Source organism: Phyllobates terribilis, unplaced genomic scaffold, assembly GCF_046119375.1.
Source record: "Phyllobates terribilis strain yellow unplaced genomic scaffold, ASM4611937v1 Scaffold_14__1_contigs__length_39327217, whole genome shotgun sequence".
In the NCBI taxonomy this organism is placed as follows: Eukaryota; Metazoa; Chordata; class Amphibia; order Anura; family Dendrobatidae; genus Phyllobates; species Phyllobates terribilis.
This window is the reverse complement of record NW_027362774.1, coordinates 32561641-32583128: the sequence shown is the minus strand read 5'-3', so window position 1 is coordinate 32583128 and position 21488 is coordinate 32561641. Positions and strand designations below refer to the sequence as shown.

Here is a 21488-nt window from a genome sequence, read left to right as displayed (position 1 = left end):
GATTGTGGACAGCAGAGAAGTAACGTCTGGGGCAGAGAGGTAGATCTGAGTGTCATCAGCACATAGGTGGTACTGGAAGTCATGGGACTTTGAGTTGAGTTGTCCCAGGCGAAAGGTACAGATGGAGAAGAGTAGGGGTCCTAGGACAGAGCCTTGAGGGACACAGTCAATGAGAGAGCAGGGTGAGGAGGTAGTATGGGAAAGGGAGACGCTAAATTTGCAGTTAGTGAGGTATGAGGATATCCAGGAGAGGGTGAGGTCTTTCATGAGGGAAGAAAGAATCTGCATTAGTAGTTAACGGTGTCGAAGACCGAGGACTAGCCTAGGAGGAGCACAACGTAATGTAAAGAGCAGAGGACAGGTCTAGAAAGAGGTGTATATAGAAGTGTATTCTTGCTGGTAAGTCATTAGTAATTTTGGTTAGGGCAGTTTGGTGGGAGGGGTGGGGATGGAAGGCAGATTGTAGGTTGTCGAGGAGCAACTTGGAGAAAAGTTTGATGTGGACGTGCTGTCCGAGCAGTTTGGAGGTGAATGGGAGCAGCGATATGGGGCAATGGCTGGACGTAGAGGTTAGGTCTAGGGACAGTTTCTTCAGGATAGGTATGATTGTTGCATATTTGAAAGCAAAAGGGAAGGTACCAGAAGTTAATGATGGAGAGATGGGTTATGACTGGGATAAGCGTGATGGTGAGATTGGGGGGAGAGTTGGGATAAGGTCAAGAGAACAAGGGGTGAGGTGCGATTTGGAGAGATGAGTTCGCTTTACTTCAGTGATGGTGGAGAGGAAGTTTATGAGGGAGGGGACGGGGTCTGTTATATGGAGGTTTCTGGTGGTTGAACAGTAAAGACGAGGCTGATTTGGTCAATCTTATTTTTGAAATGTGCAACAAAGTCTTCTGCAGGAATGAGGGCGGCCGGAGAGGGCAGTGGTGGGTGGAGGAGGGAGGTAAATGTGTGACATTGTGGAAAACAGAGTGAGGATACGGTGGACACCGGTGAGTGTGGAGGTGTGAGCGGGAATGAGCTAGCTGCTGAGAGGATAGAGATAAGAATGTGAGTAGATGGTGGTCAGGGAGAGAGGTGAAGATTAGGTCCAGCGTATGCCCATCTGTGGGTGGATGCAGAGGACCATTGTGTCAGACCAAAACATGAAGAACGTGACAAAAGGTTGGAGGCTTCGGATTGGCGGGTGTCAATGGGGATATTGAAGTCACCCATGATGCTGGTAGGAATGTCAGCAAAGAGTGTAGAATCTGGGCTGAGAAGTGGTCCATAAAGGCAGGGGCTGGAGGTCCGTATATAACGGCCACCTGGAGGGAGAGCAGATGCCGACAGAGTGCACTTCAAAAGAAGGGAAGGTAGAGGTCATTAGGTTGAGGGTGTAGTTGTTAGAAAGGAGGCCAACTCCTCCACCATGTCTATTGGCAAGGCGAGGAGCGTGGGTGTAGTGAAGGCCAGCGTAGCAGGGGACACTATCAGCCATGCTTCTGTCAGGGCCAGGAAGGATAGATCGTAAAGAGGTTGTGCATGACCCGGACCCTATTACAGATTCATCGGGCGTTCCATAGGGCTCCAAGGAGCGAGAGCGGCCGAGTGAGGTCAAGAGGATGGGCATTAGCTTGGAGAGGTTGCCGTAGTTTCTAGTAGCTGGAAAGTGATAGAGATAGAGGACCAGGATTGGGAGATGGGTCACCAGCGGGGGGCGGGAGGGGAGGCGGTGCGGGGGAGGGGAGGAGGTGCGGGGGAGGGGAGTGCATGGTCTGTTTTATATTTTATAAGGAGAGATCTCAGGTTAAGGAACAAGTGAGTGAGAGATAAATGATTGGTGGGTGATGGGGTTTAGGTTTTGGCTTAACTCTGCTGTCTGTGTAAAGCCTCAATTAGAGGTCTGTGATACAGGGATGTCTGAATGAGGCTTTACTGCGGTCCGCAAAGCGCATCAGAAGAGAGGACATAACTGGTTACAGTGACAGCCGAGCTCAGCGTTCAGAGCACTGCTGCGGGACAATCTCACTACTGTACTCTGAGAACCACGGCGGTGACAGCAGCGCTATTATTAATGGCAGGTTATCGGCCGCTTCTCACCGCTGGCAGACGTCAGCGCCACAGCTCCGGGCTTCAGAAGTAACTTCTTACAGCTCTGTAGCCTGACATTAGTAGTGCCATACCAGGCTGCCTCACTGCCCCCGCCCGCGCAGCCCCACCGCCCCAGCAGCCTCCCCGGCCCCCGCCCGCGCGGCCCCACTGGATGCAGATCCCTGCACGTACCGGTGAGACGTGATCGCTGGACATTGTAGCTCGGTGCACAACGCTGGGTTCCACCTGCAGCAGCCGCCTGGGCGCCCAGCTGAGGGGACGGTCGCATTGGCGGAGTCTAATGCTCGGACACGGCCATCAGCTGTCAGGTTCCCTTTAAAGAATTGGTGCCAAGATGGAGGTCAGGGTTTATTGTCAAAGTCAACGCTGTTCAGTGCATTAATGGGGTTGTCCCTCTCAGAAAAGGCTCATTGTAAATAAACCGTGCCTTACTAACCCTCCCCTGGTCCAGTGATTTGTCTCTGCCCCAGTCTCTGTTTGGCTGCAGCGGTGACTGGCTGCAGCTATGCTGATGAGATCTCAAGGAGCTCAGTGTCCGTGTCTCGGTGGGCGCAGTCTGGGCCTCCATTGGACAGTCTACACTTACATTGTCTCCATTTACTACTCACCTGACCACTTCATGTTGGCAGCACACGCTGGCCGCCGTTGTGTTGCGCACAGACACCGCTACCGCTGGTCTCTTATTCTGTCTTGCGGCAGCATTGCTCCATTATGGGAATTGCACAATTTCTGAATCACTACTGATTAACCCATTGGAGGCCGCTACAGACTCCAGGAAATAAACATTTCAGGCTCGACCAACTGCTGAGAGTCATCACCGCCACCGTGCGCAAGAAGTGGTCGGGCCGCAGACGGGCAGCATCGGTACCTCACACAAGGACGAGGTGTAGTCGGGCGACCGCCCTCCACTCTCTGAATTCAGGGTCCATACGACGGATGGGACAGATGCCCCCCCCCCCCAGGACGCTCCAGTGGACGGGACAGACAGGCGGACACCCCCCCCCCAGGACGCTCCAGTGGACGGGACAGACAGGCGGACATCCCCCCCCAGGACGCTCCAGTGGACGGGACAGATGAGCGAACATCCCCCCCGCCCCAGGATGCTCCAGTCGACGGGACAGATGGGCGGACATCCCCCCCAGGACGCTCCAGTGGACGGGACAGATGGGCGAACATCCCCCCCAGGACGCTCCAGTGGACGGGACAGATGGGCGGACATCCCCCCCAGGACGCTCCAGTGGACGGGACAGATGGGCGGACATCCCCCCCAGGACGCTCCAGTGGACGGGACAGATGGGCGGACATCCCCCCCAGGACGCTCCAGTGGACGGGACAGATGGGCGGACATCCCCCCCAGGACGCTCCAGTGGACGGGACAGATGGGCGGACATCCCCCCCAGGACGCTCCAGTGGACGGGACAGATGGGCGGACATCCCCCCCAGGACGCTCCAGTGGACGGGACAGATGGGCGGACATCCCCCCCAGGACGCTCGTGGACGGGACAGATGGGCGGATATCCCCCCACAGTGGATTCTTGGCCAACTGAAGAGCTCTCCATTCCACAGAGCAGCAGCACATACATATTTTATTGAACACTTCACACGAGGGGCCCGGGGCCCTCACTAGGAGTCCTGCAGACGGCCCGGATTCAGCAGAACTTTCTCTCCTGGTTTGAACGCTGGCATTCCTAGATAAGGGCAGCTGGCACAGCGAAAGGCGTCCCCCAGGTAACACTGAAAGACAAAGCAGGGACATTGGACCCCCAGCCCAGCTTGCCCCTCTAATCACCCCACCGCCCCGAGCCTGCCCCTCTCCTCACCACCCATCTCCTCCCCTGCCCACCCCTCTCCTTCCTACCCCGCCCGCCCCTCAACCCCTCCCCCACCCCAGTCTGCGCCTCTCCTCTCCGCCCCGAGCAGACTCCCGCTCTCCTCCCCCCCTCCGGCCCAGTCTGCCCCTCTCCTCCCTGCCCCGAGCAGACTCCCGCTCTCCTTCACTCCCCGGCCCAGTCTGCCCCTCTCCTCCCTGCCCCGAGCAGACTCCCGCTCCCCCCCCCCCCAGCCCAGTCTGCCCCTCTCATCCCTGCCCCAAGCAGACTCCCGCTCCCCCCCCCCGGCCCAGTCTGCGCCTCTCCTCCCTGCCCCGAGCAGACTCCCGCTCCCCCCCCCCCCAGCCCAGTCTGCCCCTCTCATCCCTGCCCCAAGCAGACTCCCGCCCCCCCCCCCCCCCCCCGGCCCAGTCTGCGCCTCTCCTCCCTGCCCCGAGCAGACTCCCGCTCTCCTCCCCCCCTCCGGCCCAGTCTGCCCCTCTCCTCCCCCCCCACGGCCCAGTCTGCCCCTCTCCTCCCTGCCCCGAGCAGACTCCCGCTCTCCTCCCCCCCTCCGGCCCAGTCTGCGCCTCTCCTCCCTGCCCCGAGCAGACTCCCGCTCTCCTCCCCCCCTCCGGCCCAGTCTGCCCCTCTCCTCCCCCCCCACGGCCCAGTCTGCTCCTCTCCTCCCTGCCCCGAGCAGACTCCCGCTCTCCCCCCCCCCCGGCCCAGTCTGCCCCTCTCCTCCCTGCCCCGAGCAGACTCCCGCTCTCCTCCCCCCCTCCGGCCCAGTCTTCCCCTCTCCTCCCCGAGCAGGCTCCCGCTCTCCTCCCCCCCTCCGGCCCAGTCTCCCCCTCTCCTCCCCGAGCAGACTCCCGCTCTCCTCCCCCCCGGTCCAGCCTGCCCCTCTCCTCCCCGCCCCAAGCAGACTCTGCCCCTCTCCTCTCTGAGCAGACTCCCGCTCTGCCTCCTAGTACAACCAGCAACAGGAGAGAATCCCTTTGGACTTGAGAGTCCATACTCACATTACCACAAGCCGAGACGGCCGGCTTCGGGGCTGCACTCTTGCTCTCCTCCAGTTCCTCTGCTAGTCCACAAGTGCTGTGGAGAGAAGAGACCCCATTGTGGATGTGGTGTGACCGGTGGGTGATCTCAGCGACTCAAGTGCTAACGGCTCTCACCAGTTCTTGCAGGCTTTACGCTTCTTCTCACCCCCCTCCCCACAGCCACCGAGCCGCAAAGAAGATGGTGGCGGCTTTTTAAGGTCGTCTTGGTCTAGGAGATCGTCTGAGTCTAAGAGATCCTGAAACAAATGAAATGACTGAACAGTAATGCAGAGAGTGGGGCACAGCTCAGCAGCCCCCCCGATTTCTGCCGCCGCCCCCAGCGTCCCCCCGACCTCTGCCGCCACCCCCAGCGGGCCCCCGACCTCTGCCGCCGCCCCTAGCGTCACCCGACCTCTGCCGCCGCCCCTAGCGTCACCCGACCTCTGCCGCCGCCCCCAGCGTCCCCCGACCTCTGCCGCCACCCCCAGCGTCCCCCGACCTCTGCCGCCGCCCCCAGCGGGCCTCCCGACCTCTGCCGCCGCCCCCAGCGGGCCTCCCGACCACTGCCACCGCCCCCAGCGGGCCTCCCGACCACTGCCACCGCCCCCAGACCACTGCCGCAGCCCCTGACCTCTGCCACCGCTCCCAGCAGCTCCCTAACCTCTGCCGCCGCCCCCAGCGTCCCCTCGACCTCTGCCGCCGCCCCCAGCGTCCGCCCGACCTCTGCCGCCGCCCCCAGCGTCCGCCCGACCTCTGCCGCCGCCCCCAGCGTCCGCCCGACCTCTGCCATCTCCGCACGACACATGTGATAACTGCCACCATCTCCTCCCCCTCTGACGCTTACATGTCACCCCTGACCTCAAGCCTACTCCCCGGCCCAGCCACCCTCCGCCACTCGCATCTGGACGTAGCCGCCCCCGATGTAAGGAGAGACAACTGACCACATCCTCGTCGTTCATGTCACTGGCAGACAGCGTCCACAGCTTCACGGCGGCCTGATCAGCAGACGGCTTTCCTGGGGCACAAACACCGGGTTACTGATGGCCGTGCCCCCCAGCCCTGCCCCCCACACACTGTGCTCACAGCTCTCAGTCAGTACCGGGCCCCGGGCGTCTGGACAGGGACAGCTGCCGCGAGGACCCCACTTCATAGTTCGGTTTTTTAGCAGTTAATGTAACACAGTCAACATCCGAGCTGGAGGGTCCCAGAAGCCCCCCGGTCTGATCCATCCCCTGCTCTGGAGGAATCTACAGAGAAACAGAACAATGAGATGACACGGAGCAGCGCACCATATACGAGCCCCGACCAAAGGGGGCGTCGGGGTCTACAGACTGACCGTGAACATACAAAACTACGGGCCGGACCCCAGCATGTTAAGGGCTGTGGAGTCGGAGCCCATTTTGGTGGAGTCGGTATAAAATGGACCAACTCCAACTCCTAAAATATATAATATATTGGGTGCAGTCATTCAATGCAGTCTGTGGGAATATTTTTCATAATAATTTTGGAAAGTTATGAAATGTCCTATAAATGTCCGTCCTATTCCTGATCTCAGGGTCTGGACTTTACTGAGATGAATCTGTGCTGCAGGAAATTTATCACTTACACATGAGCCGTGTACGAGGGGGCCGGAGTCGTGGACATTGAGGAGTCGGAGCCGCGTACGAGGGAGTCGGGGTCGTGGACATTGAGGAGTCGGAGCCGCGTACGAGGGAGTCGGGGTCGTGGACATTGAGGAGTCGGAGCCGCGTACGAGGGAGTCGGGGTCGTGGACATTGAGGAGTCGGAGCCGCGTACGAGGGAGTCGGGGTCGTGGACACTGAGGAGTCGGAGCCGCGTACGAGGGAGTCGGGGTCGTGGACACTGAGGAGTCGGAGCCGCGTACGAGGGAGTCGGGGTCGTGGACATTGAGGAGTCGGAGCCGCGTACGAGGGAGTCGGGGTCGTGGACATTGAGGAGTCGGAGCCGCGTATGAGGGAGTCGGGGTCGTGGACATTGAGGAGTCGGAGCCGCGTATGAGGGAGTCGGGGTCGTGGACATTGAGGAGTCGGAGCCGCGTATGAGGGAGTCGGGGTCGTGGACATTGAGGAGTCGGAGCCGCGTATGAGGGAGTCGGGGTCGTGGACATTGAGGAGTCGGAGCCGCGTATGAGGCAGTCGGGGTCGTGGACATTGAGGAGTCGGAGCCGCGTATGAGGGAGTCGGGGTCGTGGACATTGAGGAGTCGGAGCCGCGTATGAGGGAGTCGGGGTCGTGGACATTGAGGAGTCGGAGCCGCGTATGAGGGAGTCGGGGTCGTGGACATTGAGGAGTCGGAGCCGCGTATGAGGGAGTCGGAGTCGTGGACATTGAGGAGTCGGAGCCGTGTATGAGGGAGTCGGAGTCGTGGACATTGAGTCGTCGGAGCCGTGTATGAGGGAGTCGGAGTCGTGGACATTGAGTCGTCGGAGCCGTGTATGAGGGAGTCGGAGTCGTGGACATTGAGGAGTCGGAGCCGTGTATGAGGGAGTCGGAGTCGTGGACATTGAGGAGTCGGAGCCGTGTATGAGGGAGTCGGGGTCGTGGACATTGAGGAGTCGGAGCCGTGTATGAGGGAGTCGGGGTCGTGGACATTGAGGAGTCGGGGTCGTGGACATTAAGGAGTCGGGGTCGTGTATGAGGGAGTCGGACCCGTGGACATTGAGGAGTCGGAGGTTTGGCTCACCGACTCCACAGTCCTGGACAAAAAAGGAGGGGGGCGCAAAAGGAAGGGTGGGGCAGAGCTGTGAAGTCGGAGTCGGTGTCCATTTTGGTGGAGTCGGTATAAAGTGGACCGACTCCAACTCCTAAAATACATAATAAATTGGGTACCGTCAGGGATCACCACAGGGACGACACCAGAGAGATCACACAATATCTCACTGTGCCGTCACACTGTCAGTATTTCGTCCGGAATCGCGAGCACACGATCCAGACTACTCGCTACATGGATATCGGTAAGCGACCAGTGAGCGTATGGCGTCACACTTCTGGGTCCCACAGCCTGGATTCCATGTTTATGCCCTCCGTACGGTCGCTATCAGCTATACGATAGCCCGATTATTAATATTCTTTGCCACCACCATCCAGATTTGAAATATAATACAGGCCTGGCCGGACGCCTGCGTTTTGGTAGCGTATATGGCTTCGGGGGAGGGAACGATTACAGAACAAAAGAAACAGAACTATTAAATTTTATATTTAATCCAAAAGGGAGGCCGTGTTTTGGAAAAATATATATAAGGATGTTACAAAGGAGACATTAAAATACATAAGCAGTTACATAAAATAAACAGGATAAAACAAGATAACTTACACTATAAAGCTCGCTGCGATGAATCAGTATAGGTGGAGGAGGGGCTCCCCAGTTTATTATGCTGTTATTGAACAGGACCCGTTGCTTATAATTCTTATTCCCCCCTGGCAATGAGTGCTCCTCTATTCTCCATGGGTTCTATTATACCTAAGGAGAGATCTGGCCCCACGCCCCTTGTGGTTACATCATGTGGGCCGGTCTCCAGCCTGTACATTTTTATTACAGACGCTAACTTCTGCAATAACTCATCGCTCGTTGATCGCAGAAGTGTGCGACGACATTTTTTCCCTTATGATTTTATCTTCAGTTAGAGACCACACATCGCATAGCTGCAGTCTGCTATTCTGGGGTTTTTGCGCTACAGCTCTCTGATTTGGCTGGCAACGATGAAAAACTATGTATGCATTCCTCGGCTGTTTCTGTCTCTAGAAATATGGGTCCCATTATTGTCAGACGCATGGGACTTACAATATTTCATATTTCGTTTCGCAGTCGGATTGTCTGGAGATTTCTCTGTTAAGCTCAGAAAGCAACTTCCCCAGTTACAAGCAAATTTGTGTAATCCTGCCAGTAATTACAACCCTGCGTGTGCCAGGGACAAGAGGCTCACATCTTAACACAGTTTGGTTACACCTCCTGGCTGGCATTTGTTTGTGTAAGGCCTTTTGGCTGTGGGTGATAATTTGCAGGAAGATACTGTATATTTTCATGGAGACAGCTCTCTAAAGATGGATAAGGGAGGGGGTGAAGAAAAGGCCTGAGAGAAATGGCCAGTATCTATGTCAGACTTTCAATATTCCTCAATATCTCCCTGACAGGTACAGTAGTTCAATGCAGTTTGTGATGAATATTTTCCATAATAATTTGGAAAAGTCTGAACTGTCCTATAAATTTCCGTCCTATTCCTGATCTCAGGGTCTGGACTTTTATCTGAGATGAATCTGTGCTACAGTAAATTTATCACTTACACATCAGCCGTGTATGAGGGAGTCTGAGTCTGAGGTTTGGCTCACCGACTCTACAGCCCTGATATTCACGGCCCGGCGCGCTCACACCCGTGGCATATTCACGGCCCGGCGCGCTCAGACCCGTGGCATATTCACGGCCCGGCGCGCTCAGACCCGTGGCATATTCACGGCCCGGCGCGCTCAGACCCGTGGCATATTCACGCCACGACGCGCTCAGACCCGTGGCATATTCACGCCACGACGCGCTCAGACCCGTGGCATATTCACGCCACGACGCGCTCAGACCCGTGGCATATTCACGCCACAACACGCTCAGACCCGTGGCATATTCACGCCCCGACGCGCTCAGACCCGTGGCATATTCGCGCTCAGACCCGTGGCATATTCACGCCCCGACGCGCTCAGACCCGTGGCATATTCACGCCCCGACGCGCTCAGACCCGTGGCATATTCGCGCTCAGACCCGTGGCATATTCACGCCCCGACGCGCTCAGACCCGTGGCATATTCACGCCCCGACGCGCTCAGACCCGTGGCATATTCACGCCCCGACGCGCTCAGACCCGTGGCATATTCACGCCCCGACGCGCTCAGGCACACACTTACCTGTGTCACTTCTGTTAATCCAGACAGTGTGAGAGAGGAAGAGAGCTGAGCCGGAGACCGGAGAGCAGCTGCAGAGAGACAACATACTGTCAGTACACGGTCAGTGAACATGGGGGGGCCGGGGCCTGCACAGTGAGGGGGGGTAAGCAGTAGGGGGCAGGCTCAGAGATGATGAAACCACTCCAAGCATATCCACAGCATCAGAAGTGGGGGCTTCCTTGGTGTGGATGAGGGGCACCCAGTGAGGCCACTGAATTATGTTTGACCTTCCCCTCCTCACCCTCCTGAGGCTCCCGGAGCAGCACAATGCCGCCAGGCTTTAAGATCCGAGCGACTTCTGCCAGAAGATCTGAGCTGTGAATGGCCGAACATCCGGAGACCAGACCGAGAAGGACGAGGTCAAAGCTGGAGTCTGTGTGAGAGGCTGGAAGAAGAGAGCGTGAGGGCGAGAGCGGCGCCACGTGACCCCGCTCTACGGCGGCGGCTACTTACACATCATCAGGCGCTCTATGTTCTCTACCTTCACCTTCCCACCGGGAGCCACCGACACCTGCACCAGAGACACGAAGGCCTGCAGCGCGTCCGGAGCACAACCGCCATCCCAGGTGACAAGCGCATGATGGCAGCACGACAGACGTTCCCTCAGAGCAGCCATCCTGCAGATGAGAAGCGTCACAGGTGAGAACCGCCATATGCACCACACAACAGCGCCGCCGCGATATACGACGTCCCAACCGCCATATGCACAACCGCGCCGCCACAATATATACACTACCGTTCAAAAGTTTGGGGTCACGCAGACAATTTTGTGTTTTCCATGATACTTTTATTTATCAAATGAGTTGGAAAATGAATAGAAAGTATCGTCCAGACATTGAGAAGGTTAGAAATAATGATTTTTATTAAAGAATAATTTTCTCCTTCACACTTTGCTCCTTTGCAGCAATTCCAGCCCTTTCTAGCTGTTAATTTGCTGAGGTCATCATGTGACATTTCCCCCCATGCTTCCTGAAGCCCCTCCACAAGTTGGATTGGCTTGATGGGCACTTTTTGCACCATACGGTGAAGCTGCTCCCACAACAGCTCAATGGGGTTGAGATCTGGTGATTGCGCTGGCCACTCAATTACAGATAGAATACCAGCTGCCGGCTTCTTCCCTATAGTTCATGTATAATTTGGAGGTGTGCTTTGGGTCATTGTCCTGTTGTAGGATGAAATTGGCTCTAATCAAGCGCTGTCCACAGGGTATGGCATGGCGTTGCAAAATGGAGTGATAGCCTTCCTTATTCAAAATCCCATTTACCTTGTATAAATCTCCCACTTTACCAGCACCAAAGCAACCCCAGACCATCACATTACCTCCACCATGCTTGACAGATGGCGTCTGGCACTCTTCCAGCATCTTTTCAGTTGTTCTGCGTCTCACAAATGTTCTTCTGTGTGATCCAAACACCTCAAACTTTGATTCGTCTGTCCATAAAACTTTTATCCAATCTTCCTCTGTCCAACGTCTGTGTTCTTTTGCCCATATTAATCTTTTCCTTTTATTAGCCAGTCTCAGATATGGCTTTTTCTTTGCCCCTTTGCCCTGAAGGCCAGCATCCCGGAGTCGCCTCTTCACTGTAGACGTTGACGCTGGCATTTTCCGTGTACTATTTAATGAAGCTGTCAGTTGAGGAGCTGTGAAGTGTCGATTTCTCACACTAGAGACTCTAATGTCCTTGTCTTGTTGCTCAGTTGTGCAGCGCGGCGCCCACTTCTCTTTCTACTCTGGTTAGAGCCTGTTTGTGCTCTCCTATAATGTTCTTGTCTTGTTGCTCAGTTGTGCAGCGCGGCCTCCACTTCTCTTTCTACTCTGGTTAGAGCCTGTTTGTGCTCTCTTTCTACTCTGGTTAGAGCCTGTTTGTGCTCTCCTCTGAAGGCAGTAGTACACACTGTTGGAGAAAATCTTCAGTTTCTTGGCAATTTCTCGCATGGAATAGCCTTCATTTCTAAGAACAAGAATAGACTGTCGAATTTCACATGAAAGTTCTCTTTTTCTGGCCATTTTGAGAGTTTCATAGAACAAACAAATGTAATGCCCATGATTCTCAACTAGCTCAAAGGAAGGTCAATGTTATAGCTTCTCAAATCAGCCAAACCGTTTTCAGCTGGGCTAACATACTTGTGCAAGGGTTTTCTAAACATCCATTAGCTTCTTACACAGTCAGCAAACACAATGTACTATTAAAACACTGGAGTGGTGGTTGTTGGAAATGGGCCTCTATACACCTATGTAGATACTGCAATAAAAACAAGACGTTTGCAGCTAGAATAGTTATTTACCACATTAACAATGTATAGAGTGGATTTCTGATTCATCCTTGTTCTTAGAATATGAACTGATGGTGACCTTTGACACTTTCAGAGCAGGAATGAATGTGTCGCATGGATTTATGTCATTCTACATCAACTAAGGAATGTGCTCCTCAGACTTGTAAGGCCAACACAACACTGGACCTGGTCACAGGACAATAAAACCTTCACACTCCTTATGTATTAACTGCTAAAATATTTATAGCCAGAACTGTTTAACTCTTCCATAATACCTCTGCTTTTCTTCATCTGTCTTACCTATTGCATTTTTTGTATGTCTTATTGTGTATAAACATGTGACTCTTCAGATTTTGTGGTATACTATGCCTGATGAAGAGACCTGCGTAGTCTCGAAAGCTGCAATTTGTTCCCATCTTTTCAGTTCGCCATTAACAGGTATCAACCACTGAGGACTCTCAAATCTAAATATTGTTCTATCTATTAGCTAACACGGTGCAAGAAGATATATTCTCCCTATTTCTGATTCATTTAATGTCGGCTTCATTGAAAAAAAATGTGCTTTTCTTTAAAATATAATGAAAATTCTAAATGACCACAAACTTTTGAACAGTAGTGTACGAAGTCCCAACCGCACCGCCATATGCATGGCACAACCGCGACATAAGAGACCCCAATCCCCCTCGATATAAGAGGAGACAATCCCCCTCCCCCCCGATATAAGAGGAGACAATCCCCCTCTCCCCCCGATATAAGAGGAGACAATCCCCCTCTCCCCCCGATATAAGAGGAGACAATCCCCCTCCCCCCCCGATATAAGAGGAGACAATCCCCCTCCCCCCCCGATATAAGAGGAGACAATCCCCCTCCTCCCCCGATATAAGAGGAGACAATCCCCCTCCCCCCCCGATATAAGAGGAGACAATCCCCCTCCCCCCCCGATATAAGAGGAGACAATCCCCCTCCCCCCCCGATATAAGAGGAGACAATCCCCCTCCCCCCCCGATATAAGAGGAGACAATCCCCCTCCCCCCCCGATATAAGAGGAGACAATCCCCCTCCCCCCCCGATATAAGAGGAGACAATCCCCCTCCTCCCCCGATATAAGAGGAGACAATCCCCCTCCTCCCCCGATATAAGAGGAGACAATCCCCCTCCTCCCCCGATATAAGAGGAGACAATCCCCCTCCTCCCCCGATATAAGAGGAGACAATCCCCCTCCTCCCCCGATATAAGAGACAATCCCCCTCCTCCCCCGATATAAGAGGAGACAATCCCCCTCCTCCCCCGATATAAGAGGAGACAATCCCCCTCCTCCCCCGATATAAGAGGAGACAATCCCCCTCCTCCCCCGATATAAGAGGAGACAATCCCCCTCCCCCCCGATATAAGAGGAGACAATCCCCCTCCCCCCCCGATATAAGAGGAGACAATCCCCCTCCCCCCCCGATATAAGAGGAGACAATCCCCCTCCCCCCCCGATATAAGAGGAGACAATCCCCCTCCCCCCCCGATATAAGAGGAGACAATCCCCCTCCCCCCCCGATATAAGAGGAGACAATCCCCCTCCCCCCCGATATAAGAGGAGACAATCCCCCTCCCCCCCCGATATAAGAGGAGACAATCCCCCTCCCCCCGATATAAGAGGAGACAATCCCCCTCCCCCCCGATATAAGAGGAGACAATCCCCCTCCCCCCCCGATATAAGAGGAGACAATCCCCCTCCTCCCCCGATATAAGAGGAGACAATCCCCCTCCTCCCCCGATATAAGAGGAGACAATCCCCCCCCCCCGATATAAGAGGAGACAATCCCCCTCCTCCCCCGATATAAGAGGAGACAATCCCCCTCCTCCCCCGATATAAGAGGAGACAATCCCCCCCCCCGATATAAGAGGAGACAATCCCCCCCCCCGATATAAGAGGAGACAATCCCCCCCCCCGATATAAGAGGAGACAATCCCCCCCCCCCGATATAAGAGGAGACAATCCCCCCCCCCCCGGATATAAGAGGAGACAATCCCCCTCCTCCCCGATATAAGAGGAGACAATCCCCCTCCTCCCCGATATAAGAGGAGACAATCCCCCTCCCCCCCGATATAAGAGGAGACAATCCCCCTCCCCCCCGATATAAGAGGAGACAATCCCCCTCCCCCCCGATATAAGAGGAGACAATCCCCCTCCCCCCCGATATAAGAGGAGACAATCCCCCCCCCCGATATAAGAGGAGACAATCCCCCTCCCCCCCGATATAAGAGGAGACAATCCCCCTCCCCCCCGATATAAGAGGAGACAATCCCCCTCTCCCCCCGATATAAGAGGAGACAATCCCCCTCCCCCCGATATAAGAGGAGACAATCCCCCTCCCCCCCCGATATAAGAGGAGACAATCCCCCCCCCCGATATAAGAGGAGACAATCCCCCTCCCCCCCGATATAAGAGGAGACAATCCCCCCCCCCGATATAAGAGGAGACAATCCCCCCCCCGATATAAGAGGAGACAATCCCCCTCCCCCCCGATATAAGAGGAGACAATCCCCCCCCCCCCGATATAAGAGGAGACAATCCCCCTCCTCCCCGATATAAGAGGAGACAATCCCCCTCTCCCCCCGATATAAGAGGAGACAATCCCCCTCCCCCCGATATAAGAGGAGACAATCCCCCTCCTCCCCGATATAAGAGGAGACAATCCCCCTCTCCCCCCGATATAAGAGGAGACAATCCCCCCCCCCGATATAAGAGGAGACAATCCCCCTCCTCCCCGATATAAGAGGAGACAATCCCCCTCTCCCCCCGATATAAGAGGAGACAATCCCCCTCCTCCCCGATATAAGAGGAGACAATCCCCCTCTCCCCCCGATATAAGAGGAGACAATCCCCCCCCCCGATATAAGAGGAGACAATCCCCCTCCTCCCCCGATATAAGAGGAGACAATCCCCCTCCTCCCCCGATATAAGAGGAGACAATCCCCCCCCCCGATATAAGAGGAGACAATCCCCCTCCCCCCCCGATATAAGAGGAGACAATCCCCCTCCCCCCCGATATAAGAGGAGACAATCCCCCTCCCCCCCGATATAAGAGGAGACAATCCCCCCCATATACAGGTGGGTTCACCTTCCGACGCCGTTTTCCTCCGGTTCCAGGTGAGGATTTTACTTACCACTTCCGGTGACCCGGATGTGACGTCACTGCTCCGGCAGATTAGTCTCCGCCCTCCGGCTACAGCAGCTACCATGGCGGCCTCGGTGGTGCGGTGTTTGTCGGCTGCGGGCGGCGGAAGACTCCTTGTACTGTGCGGGCGGCAGCGGCGGCTCTGCGGTGAGAGGAAGCGGCGGGAACGGGGGGAGGAGGACGGGAAGGACGCGGCCAGAGGTCACAGCCACCCCGGGGGCGGGAACTCACCGACAGGCTCCGCCCCCATAAATGCTCCGCCCCCATAAATGCTCCGCCCCTTGACCCTGATCTTTTCCGTGTGCCTTTCCTGGTCTCTGGGCTGTGGAGGTGATTGGCTCCTCCCCCCCTGGTCTCTGGGCTGTGGAGGTGATTGGCTCCTCTCCCCCCTGGTCTCTGGGCTGTGGAGGTGATTGGCCCCTGGTCTCTGGGCTGTGGAGGTGATTGGCTCCTCCCCCCTGGTCTCTGGGCTGTGGAGGTGATTGGCTCCTCCCCCCCTGGTCTCTGGGCTGTGGAGGTGATTGGCTCCTCCCCCCCTGGTCTCTGGGCTGTGGAGGTGATTGGCCCCTGGTCTCTGGGCTGTGGAGGTGATTGGCTCCTCACCCCCTGGTCTCTGGGCTGTGGAGGTGATTGGCTCCTCCCCCCCTGGTCTCTGGGCTGTGGAGGTGATTGGCTCCTCCCCCCCTGGTCTCTGGGCTGTGGAGGTGATTGGCTCCTCCCCCCCTGGTCTCTGGGCTGTGGAGGTGATTGGCTCCTCAACCCCTGGTCTCTGGGCTGTGGAGGTGATTGGCTCCTCCCCCCTGGTCTCTGGGCTGTGGAGGTGATTGGCTCCTCCCCCCCTGGTCTCTGGGCTGTGGAGGTGATTGGCTCCTCCCCCCCTGGTCTCTGGGCTGTGGAGGTGATTGGCTCCTCCCCCCCTGGTCTCTGGGCTGTGGAGGTGATTGGCTCCTCCCCCCTGGTCTCTGGGCTGTGGAGGTGATTGGCTCCTCCCCCCCTGGTCTCTGGGCTGTGGAGGTGATTGGCTCCTCTCCCCCCTGGTCTCTGGGCTGTGGAGGTGATTGGCCCCTGGTCTCTGGGCTGTGGAGGTGATTGGCTCCTCCCCCCCTGGTCTCTGGGCTGTGGAGGTGACTGGCTCCTCACCCCCTGGTCTCTGGGCTGTGGAGGTGATTGGCTCCTCCCCCCTGGTCTCTGGGCTGTGGAGGTGATTGGCTCCTCTCCCCCCTGGTCTCTGGGCTGTGGAGGTGATTGGCTCCTCCCCCCTGGTCTCTTGGCTGTGGAGGTGATTGGCTCCTCCCCCCTGGTCTCTTGGCTGTGGAGGTGATTGGCTCCTCCCCCCTGGTCTCTTGGCTGTGGAGGTGATTGGCTCCTCCCCCCTGGTCTCTTGGCTGTGGAGGTGATTGGCTCCTCCCCCCTGGTCTCTTGGCTGTGGAGGTGATTGGCCCCTGGTCTCTGGGCTGTGGAGGTGATTGGCCCCTGGTCTCTGGGCTGTGGAGGTGATTGGCTCCTCCCCCCCTGGTCTCTGGGCTGTGGAGGTGATTGGCTCCTCCCCCCCTGGTCTCTGGGCTGTGGAGGTGACTGGCTCCTCACCCCCTGGTCTCTGGGCTGTGGAGGTGATTGGCCCCTGGTCTTTGGGCTGTGGAGGTGATTGGCTCCTCACCCCCTGGTCTCTGGGCTGTGGAGGTGATTGGCTCCTCACCCCCTGGTCTCTGGGCTGTGGAGGTGATTGGCTCCTCCCCCCCTGGTCTCTGGGCTGTGGAGGTGATTGGCTCCTCCCCCCTGGTCTCTGGGCTGTGGAGGTGATTGGCTCCTCCCCCCTGGTCTCTGGGCTGTGGAGGTGATTGGCTCCTCCCCCCTGGTCTCTGGGCTGTGGAGGTGATTGGCTCCTCCCCCCCCTGGTCTCTGGGCTGTGGAGGTGATTGGCCCCTGGTCTCTGGGCTGTGGAGGTGATTGGATCCTCACCCCCTGGTCTCTGGGCTGTGGAGGTGATTGGATCCTCACCCCCTGGTCTCTGGGCTGTGGAGGTGATTGGCTCCTCACCCCCTGGTCTCTGGGCTGTGGAGGTGATTGGCTCCTCACCCCCTGGTCTCTGGGCTGTGGAGGTGATTGGCTCCTCACCCCCTGGTCTCTGGGCTGTGGAGGTGATTGGCTCCTCCTCCCCTGGTCTCTGGGCTGTGGAGGTGATTGGCCCCTGGTCTCTGGGCTGTGGAGGTGATTGGCCCTCCCCCCTGGTCTCTGGGCTGTGGAGGTGATTGGCTCCTCCCCCCTGGTCTCTGGGCTGTGGAGGTGATTGGCTCCTCCCCCCCTGGTCTCTGGGTTGTGGAGGTGATTGGCTCCTCCCCCCTGGTCTCTGGGCTGTGGAGGTGATTGGCTCCTCCCCCCTCTGGTCTCTGGGCTGTGGAGGTGATTGGCTCCCCCCCCCCCTGGTCTCTGGGCTGTGGAGGTGATTGGCTCCTCACCCCCTGGTCTCTGGGCTGTGGAGGTGATTGGCTCCTCACCCCCTGGTCTCTGGGCTGTGGAGGTGATTGGCTCCTCACCCCCTGGTCTCTGGGCTGTGGAGGTGATTTGCTCCTCCCCCCCTGGTCTCTGGGTTGTGGAGGTGATTGGCTCCTCCCCCCCTGGTCTCTGGGCTGTGGAGGTGATTGGCTCCTCCCCCCCCTGGTCTCTGGGCTGTGGAGGTGATTGGCTCCTCACCCCCTGGTCTCTGGGCTGTGGAGGTGATTGGCTCCTCCCCCCCTGGTCTCTGGGCTGTGGAGGTGATTGGCTCCTCACCCCCTGGTCTCTGGGCTGTGGAGGTGATTGGCTCCTCCCACCTGGTCTCTGGTCTCTGGAGGTGATTGGCTCCTCACCCCCTGGTCTCTGGAGGTGATTGGCTCCTCACCCTCTGGGCTGTGGAGGTGATTGGCTCCTCACCCCCTGGTCTCTGGGCTGTGGAGGTGATTGGCTCCTCACCCCCTGGTCTCTGGGCTGTGGAGGTGATTGGCTCCTCACCCCCTGGTCTCTGGGCTGTGGAGGTGATTGGCTCCTCACCCCCTGGTCTCTGGGCTGTGGAGGTGATTGGCTCCTCCCCCCCTGGTCTCTGGGCTGTGGAGGTGATTGGCTCCTCACCCCCTGGTCTCTGGGCTGTGGAGGTGATTGGCTCCTCACCCCCTGGTCTCTGGGCTGTGGAGGTGATTGGCTCCTCACCCCCTGGTCTCTGGGCTGTGGAGGTGATTGGCTCCTCACCCCCTGGTCTCTGGGCTGTGGAGGTGATTGGCTCCTCCCCCCTGGTCTCTGGGCTGTGGAGGTGATTGGCTCCTCCCCCCTGGTCTCTGGGCTGTGGAGGTGATTGGCTCCTCACCCCCTGGTCTCTGGGCTGTGGAGGCGATTGGCTCCTCACCCCCTGGTCTCTGGGCTGTGGAGGTGATTGGCTCCTCACCCCCTGGTCTCTGGGCTGTGGAGGTGATTGGCTCCTCACCCCCTGGTCTCTGGGCTGTGGAGGTGATTGGCTCCTCCCCCCTGGTCTCTGGGCTGTGGAGGTGATTGGCTCCTCCCCCCTGGTCTCTGGGCTGTGGAGGTGATTGGCTCCTCCCCCCTGGTCTCTGGGCTGTGGAGGTGATTGTCTCCCCCCCCCCCTGGTCTCTGGGCTGTGGAGGTGATTGGCCCCTGGTCTCTGGGCTGTGGAGGTGATTGGCTCCTCCTCCCCTGGTCTCTGGGCTGTGGAGGTGATTGGCCCCTGGTCTCTGGGCTGTGGAGGTGATTGGCTCCTCACCCCCTGGTCTCTTTGCTGTGGAGGTGATTGGCTCCTCCCCCCTGGTCTCTGGGCTGTGGAGGTGATTGGCCTCCCCCCCCCCCTGGTCTCTGGGTTTGTGGAGGTGATTGGCTCCTCACCCCCTGGTCTCTGGGCTGTGGAGGTGATTGGCTCCTCACCCCCTGGTCTCTGGGCTGTGGAGGTGATTGGCTCCTCACCCCCTGGTCTCTGGGCTGTGGAGGTGATTGGCTCCTCACCCCCTGGTCTCTGGGCTGTGGAGGTGATTGGCTCCTCACCCCCTGGTCTCTGGGCTGTGGAGGTGATTGGCTCCTCACCCCCTGGTCTCTGGGCTGTGGAGGTGATTGGCTCCTCCTCCCCTGGTCTCTGGGCTGTGGAGGTGATTGGCCCCTGGTCTCTGGGCTGTGGAGGTGATTGGCCCTCCCCCCTGGTCTCTGGGCTGTGGAGGTGATTGGCTCCTCCCCCCCCTGGTCTCTGGGCTGTGGAGGTGATTGGCTCCTCCCCGCCTGGTCTCTGGGTTGTGGAGGTGATTGGCTCCTCCCCCCCGGTCTCTGGGCTGTGGAGGTGATTGGCTCCTCCCCCCTCTGGTCTCTGGGCTGTGGAGGTGATTGGCTCCTCCCCCCCTGGTCTCTGGGCTGTGGAGGTGATTGGCTCCTCCCCCCCCGGTCTCTGGGCTGTGGAGGTGATTGGCTCCTCACCCCCTGGTCTCTGGGCTGTGGAGGTGATTGGCTCCTCACCCCCTGGTCTCTGGGCTGTGGAGGTGATTGGCTCCTCAACCCCTGGTCTCTGGGTTGTGGAGGTGATTGGCTCCTCCCCCCCTGGTCTCTGGGTTGTGGAGGTGATTGGCTCCTCCCCCCCCTGGTCTCTGGGCTGTGGAGGTGATTGGCTCCTCACCCCCTGGTCTCTGGGCTGTAGAGGTGATTGGCTCCTCACCCCCTGGTCTCTGGGCTGTGGAGGTGATTGGCTCCTCACCCCCTGGTCTCTGGGCTGTGGAGGTGATTGGCTCCTCACCCCCTGGTCTCTGGGCTGTGGAGGTGATTGGCTCCTCCCACCTGGTCTCTGGTCTCTGGAGGTGATTGGCTCCTCACCCCCTGGTCTCTGGAGGTGATTGGCTCCTCACCCCCTGGTCTCTGGGCTGTGGAGGTGATTGGCTCCTCCCCCCTGGTCTCTGGGCTGTGGAGGTGATTGGCTCCTCACCCCCTGGTCTCTGGGCTGTGGAGGTGATTGGCTCCTCACCCCCTGGTCTCTGGGCTGTGGAGGTGATTGGCTCCTCACCCCCTGGTCTCTGGGCTGTGGAGGTGATTGGCTCCTCACCCCCTGGTCTCTGGGCTGTGGAGGTGATTGGCTCCTCACCCCCTGGTCTCTGGGCTGTGGAGGTGATTGGCTCCTCACCCCCTGGTCTCTGGGCTGTGGAGGTGATTGGCTCCTCACCCCCTGGTCTCTGGGCTGTGGAGGTGATTGGCTCCTCACCCCCTGGTCTCTGGGCTGTGGAGGTGATTGGCTCCTCACCCCCTGGTCTCTGGGCTGTGGAGGTGATTGGCTCCTCACCCCCTGGTCTCTGGGCTGTGGAGGTGATTGGCTCCTCACCCCCTGGTCTCTGGGCTGTGGAGGTGATTGGCTCCTCACCCCCTGGTCTCTGGGCTGTGGAGGTGATTGGCTCCTCACCCCCTGGTCTCTGGGCTGTGGAGGTGATTGGCTCCTCACCCCCTGATCTCTGGGCTGTGGAGGTGATTGGCTCCTCACCCCCTGGTCCCTGGGCTGTGGAGGTGATTGGCTCCTCACCCCCTGGTCTCTGGGCTGTGGAGGTGATTGGCTCCTCACCCCCTGGTCTCTGGGCTGTGGAGGTGATTGGCCCCTGGTCTCTGGGCTGTGGAGGTGATTGGCTCCTCCCCCCTGGTCTCTGGGCTGTGGAGGTGATTGGCTCCTCCCCCCTGGTCTCTGGGCTGTGGAGGTGATTGGCCCCTGGTCTCTGGGCTGTGGAGGTGATTGGCTCCTCCTCCCTGGTCTCTGGGCTGTGGAGGTGATTGGCACCTCCCCCCTGGTCTCTGGGCTGTGGAGGTGATTGGCTCCTCCTCCCCTGGCCTCTGGGCTATGGAGGTGATTGGCCTCTGGGCTGTGGAGGTGATTGGCCCTCCCCCCTGGTCTCTGGGCTGTGGAGGTGATTGGCTCCTCCCCCCTGGTCTCTTGGCTGTGGAGGTGATTGGCCCCTGGTCTCTGGGCTGTGGAGGTGATTGGCTCCTCCTCCCTGGTGTCTGGGCTGTGGAGGTGATTGGCTCCTCACCCCCTGGTGTCTGGGCTGTGGAGGTGATTGGCTCCTCACCCCCTGGTCTCTGGGCTGTGGAGGTGATTGGCTCCTCACCCCCTGGTCTCTGCGCTGTAAAGGTGATTGGCTCCTCCCCCCTG

The 21488-nt window shown here is 58.1% G+C and overlaps 2 protein-coding genes across 4 annotated transcripts in view; one reads left to right on the top strand and one right to left on the bottom strand.

Annotated features, from left to right (window-relative positions):
- Window positions 1–3666: 3666 nt before the first annotated feature.
- Window positions 3667–15480, bottom strand: CIAPIN1 (cytokine induced apoptosis inhibitor 1). Of its 2 annotated transcripts, none has more exons than XM_073659873.1 (9): window positions 15330–15480; window positions 10350–10513; window positions 10138–10281; window positions 9858–9925; window positions 6051–6198; window positions 5893–5966; window positions 5087–5208; window positions 4931–5006; window positions 3667–3831 (listed from the first exon to the last, which is right to left on the bottom strand). In XM_073659873.1, the coding sequence occupies exons 2-9, from the start codon at window positions 10510–10512 to the stop codon at window positions 3721–3723; spliced, it is 906 nt and encodes a 301-aa protein (XP_073515974.1). In that variant the 5' UTR covers window position 10513; window positions 15330–15480; the 3' UTR covers window positions 3667–3720. The 2 variants fall into 2 exon arrangements, with proteins under 2 accessions (XP_073515974.1, XP_073515973.1); XM_073659872.1 differs by having other exon boundaries at window positions 15284–15401.
- Window positions 15324–21488, top strand: part of COQ9 (coenzyme Q9) — a 41198-nt gene continuing 35033 nt past the window's right edge. The window contains exon 1 of one of the 2 annotated variants that reach the window (XM_073659870.1): window positions 15324–15487. In XM_073659870.1, the coding sequence (XP_073515971.1) occupies window positions 15403–15487 (85 nt within the window). In that variant the 5' untranslated portion in view covers window positions 15324–15402. Of the gene's footprint in view, window positions 15488–15601; window positions 15671–21488 lie in introns of those variants that run through there. The other variant, XM_073659871.1, reaches the window with a different exon arrangement.

What these genes read in the sequence shown, in the direction of transcription:
- CIAPIN1 (XM_073659873.1), bottom strand. Translation starts at nt 10,512, where the DNA reads ATGGCTGCTCTGAGGGAACGTCTGTCGTGCTGCCATCATGCGCTTGTC. An exon ending in GATTAACAGAAGTGACACAG is followed by an intron (nt 6,199 to 9,857) that starts GTAAGTGTGTGC and finishes GTTTCTCTGTAG; the next exon opens with ATTCCTCCAGAGCAGGGGAT. An exon ending in GTCCAGACGCCCGGGGCCCG is followed by an intron (nt 5,967 to 6,050) that starts GTACTGACTGAG and finishes TTTGTGCCCCAG; the next exon opens with GAAAGCCGTCTGCTGATCAG.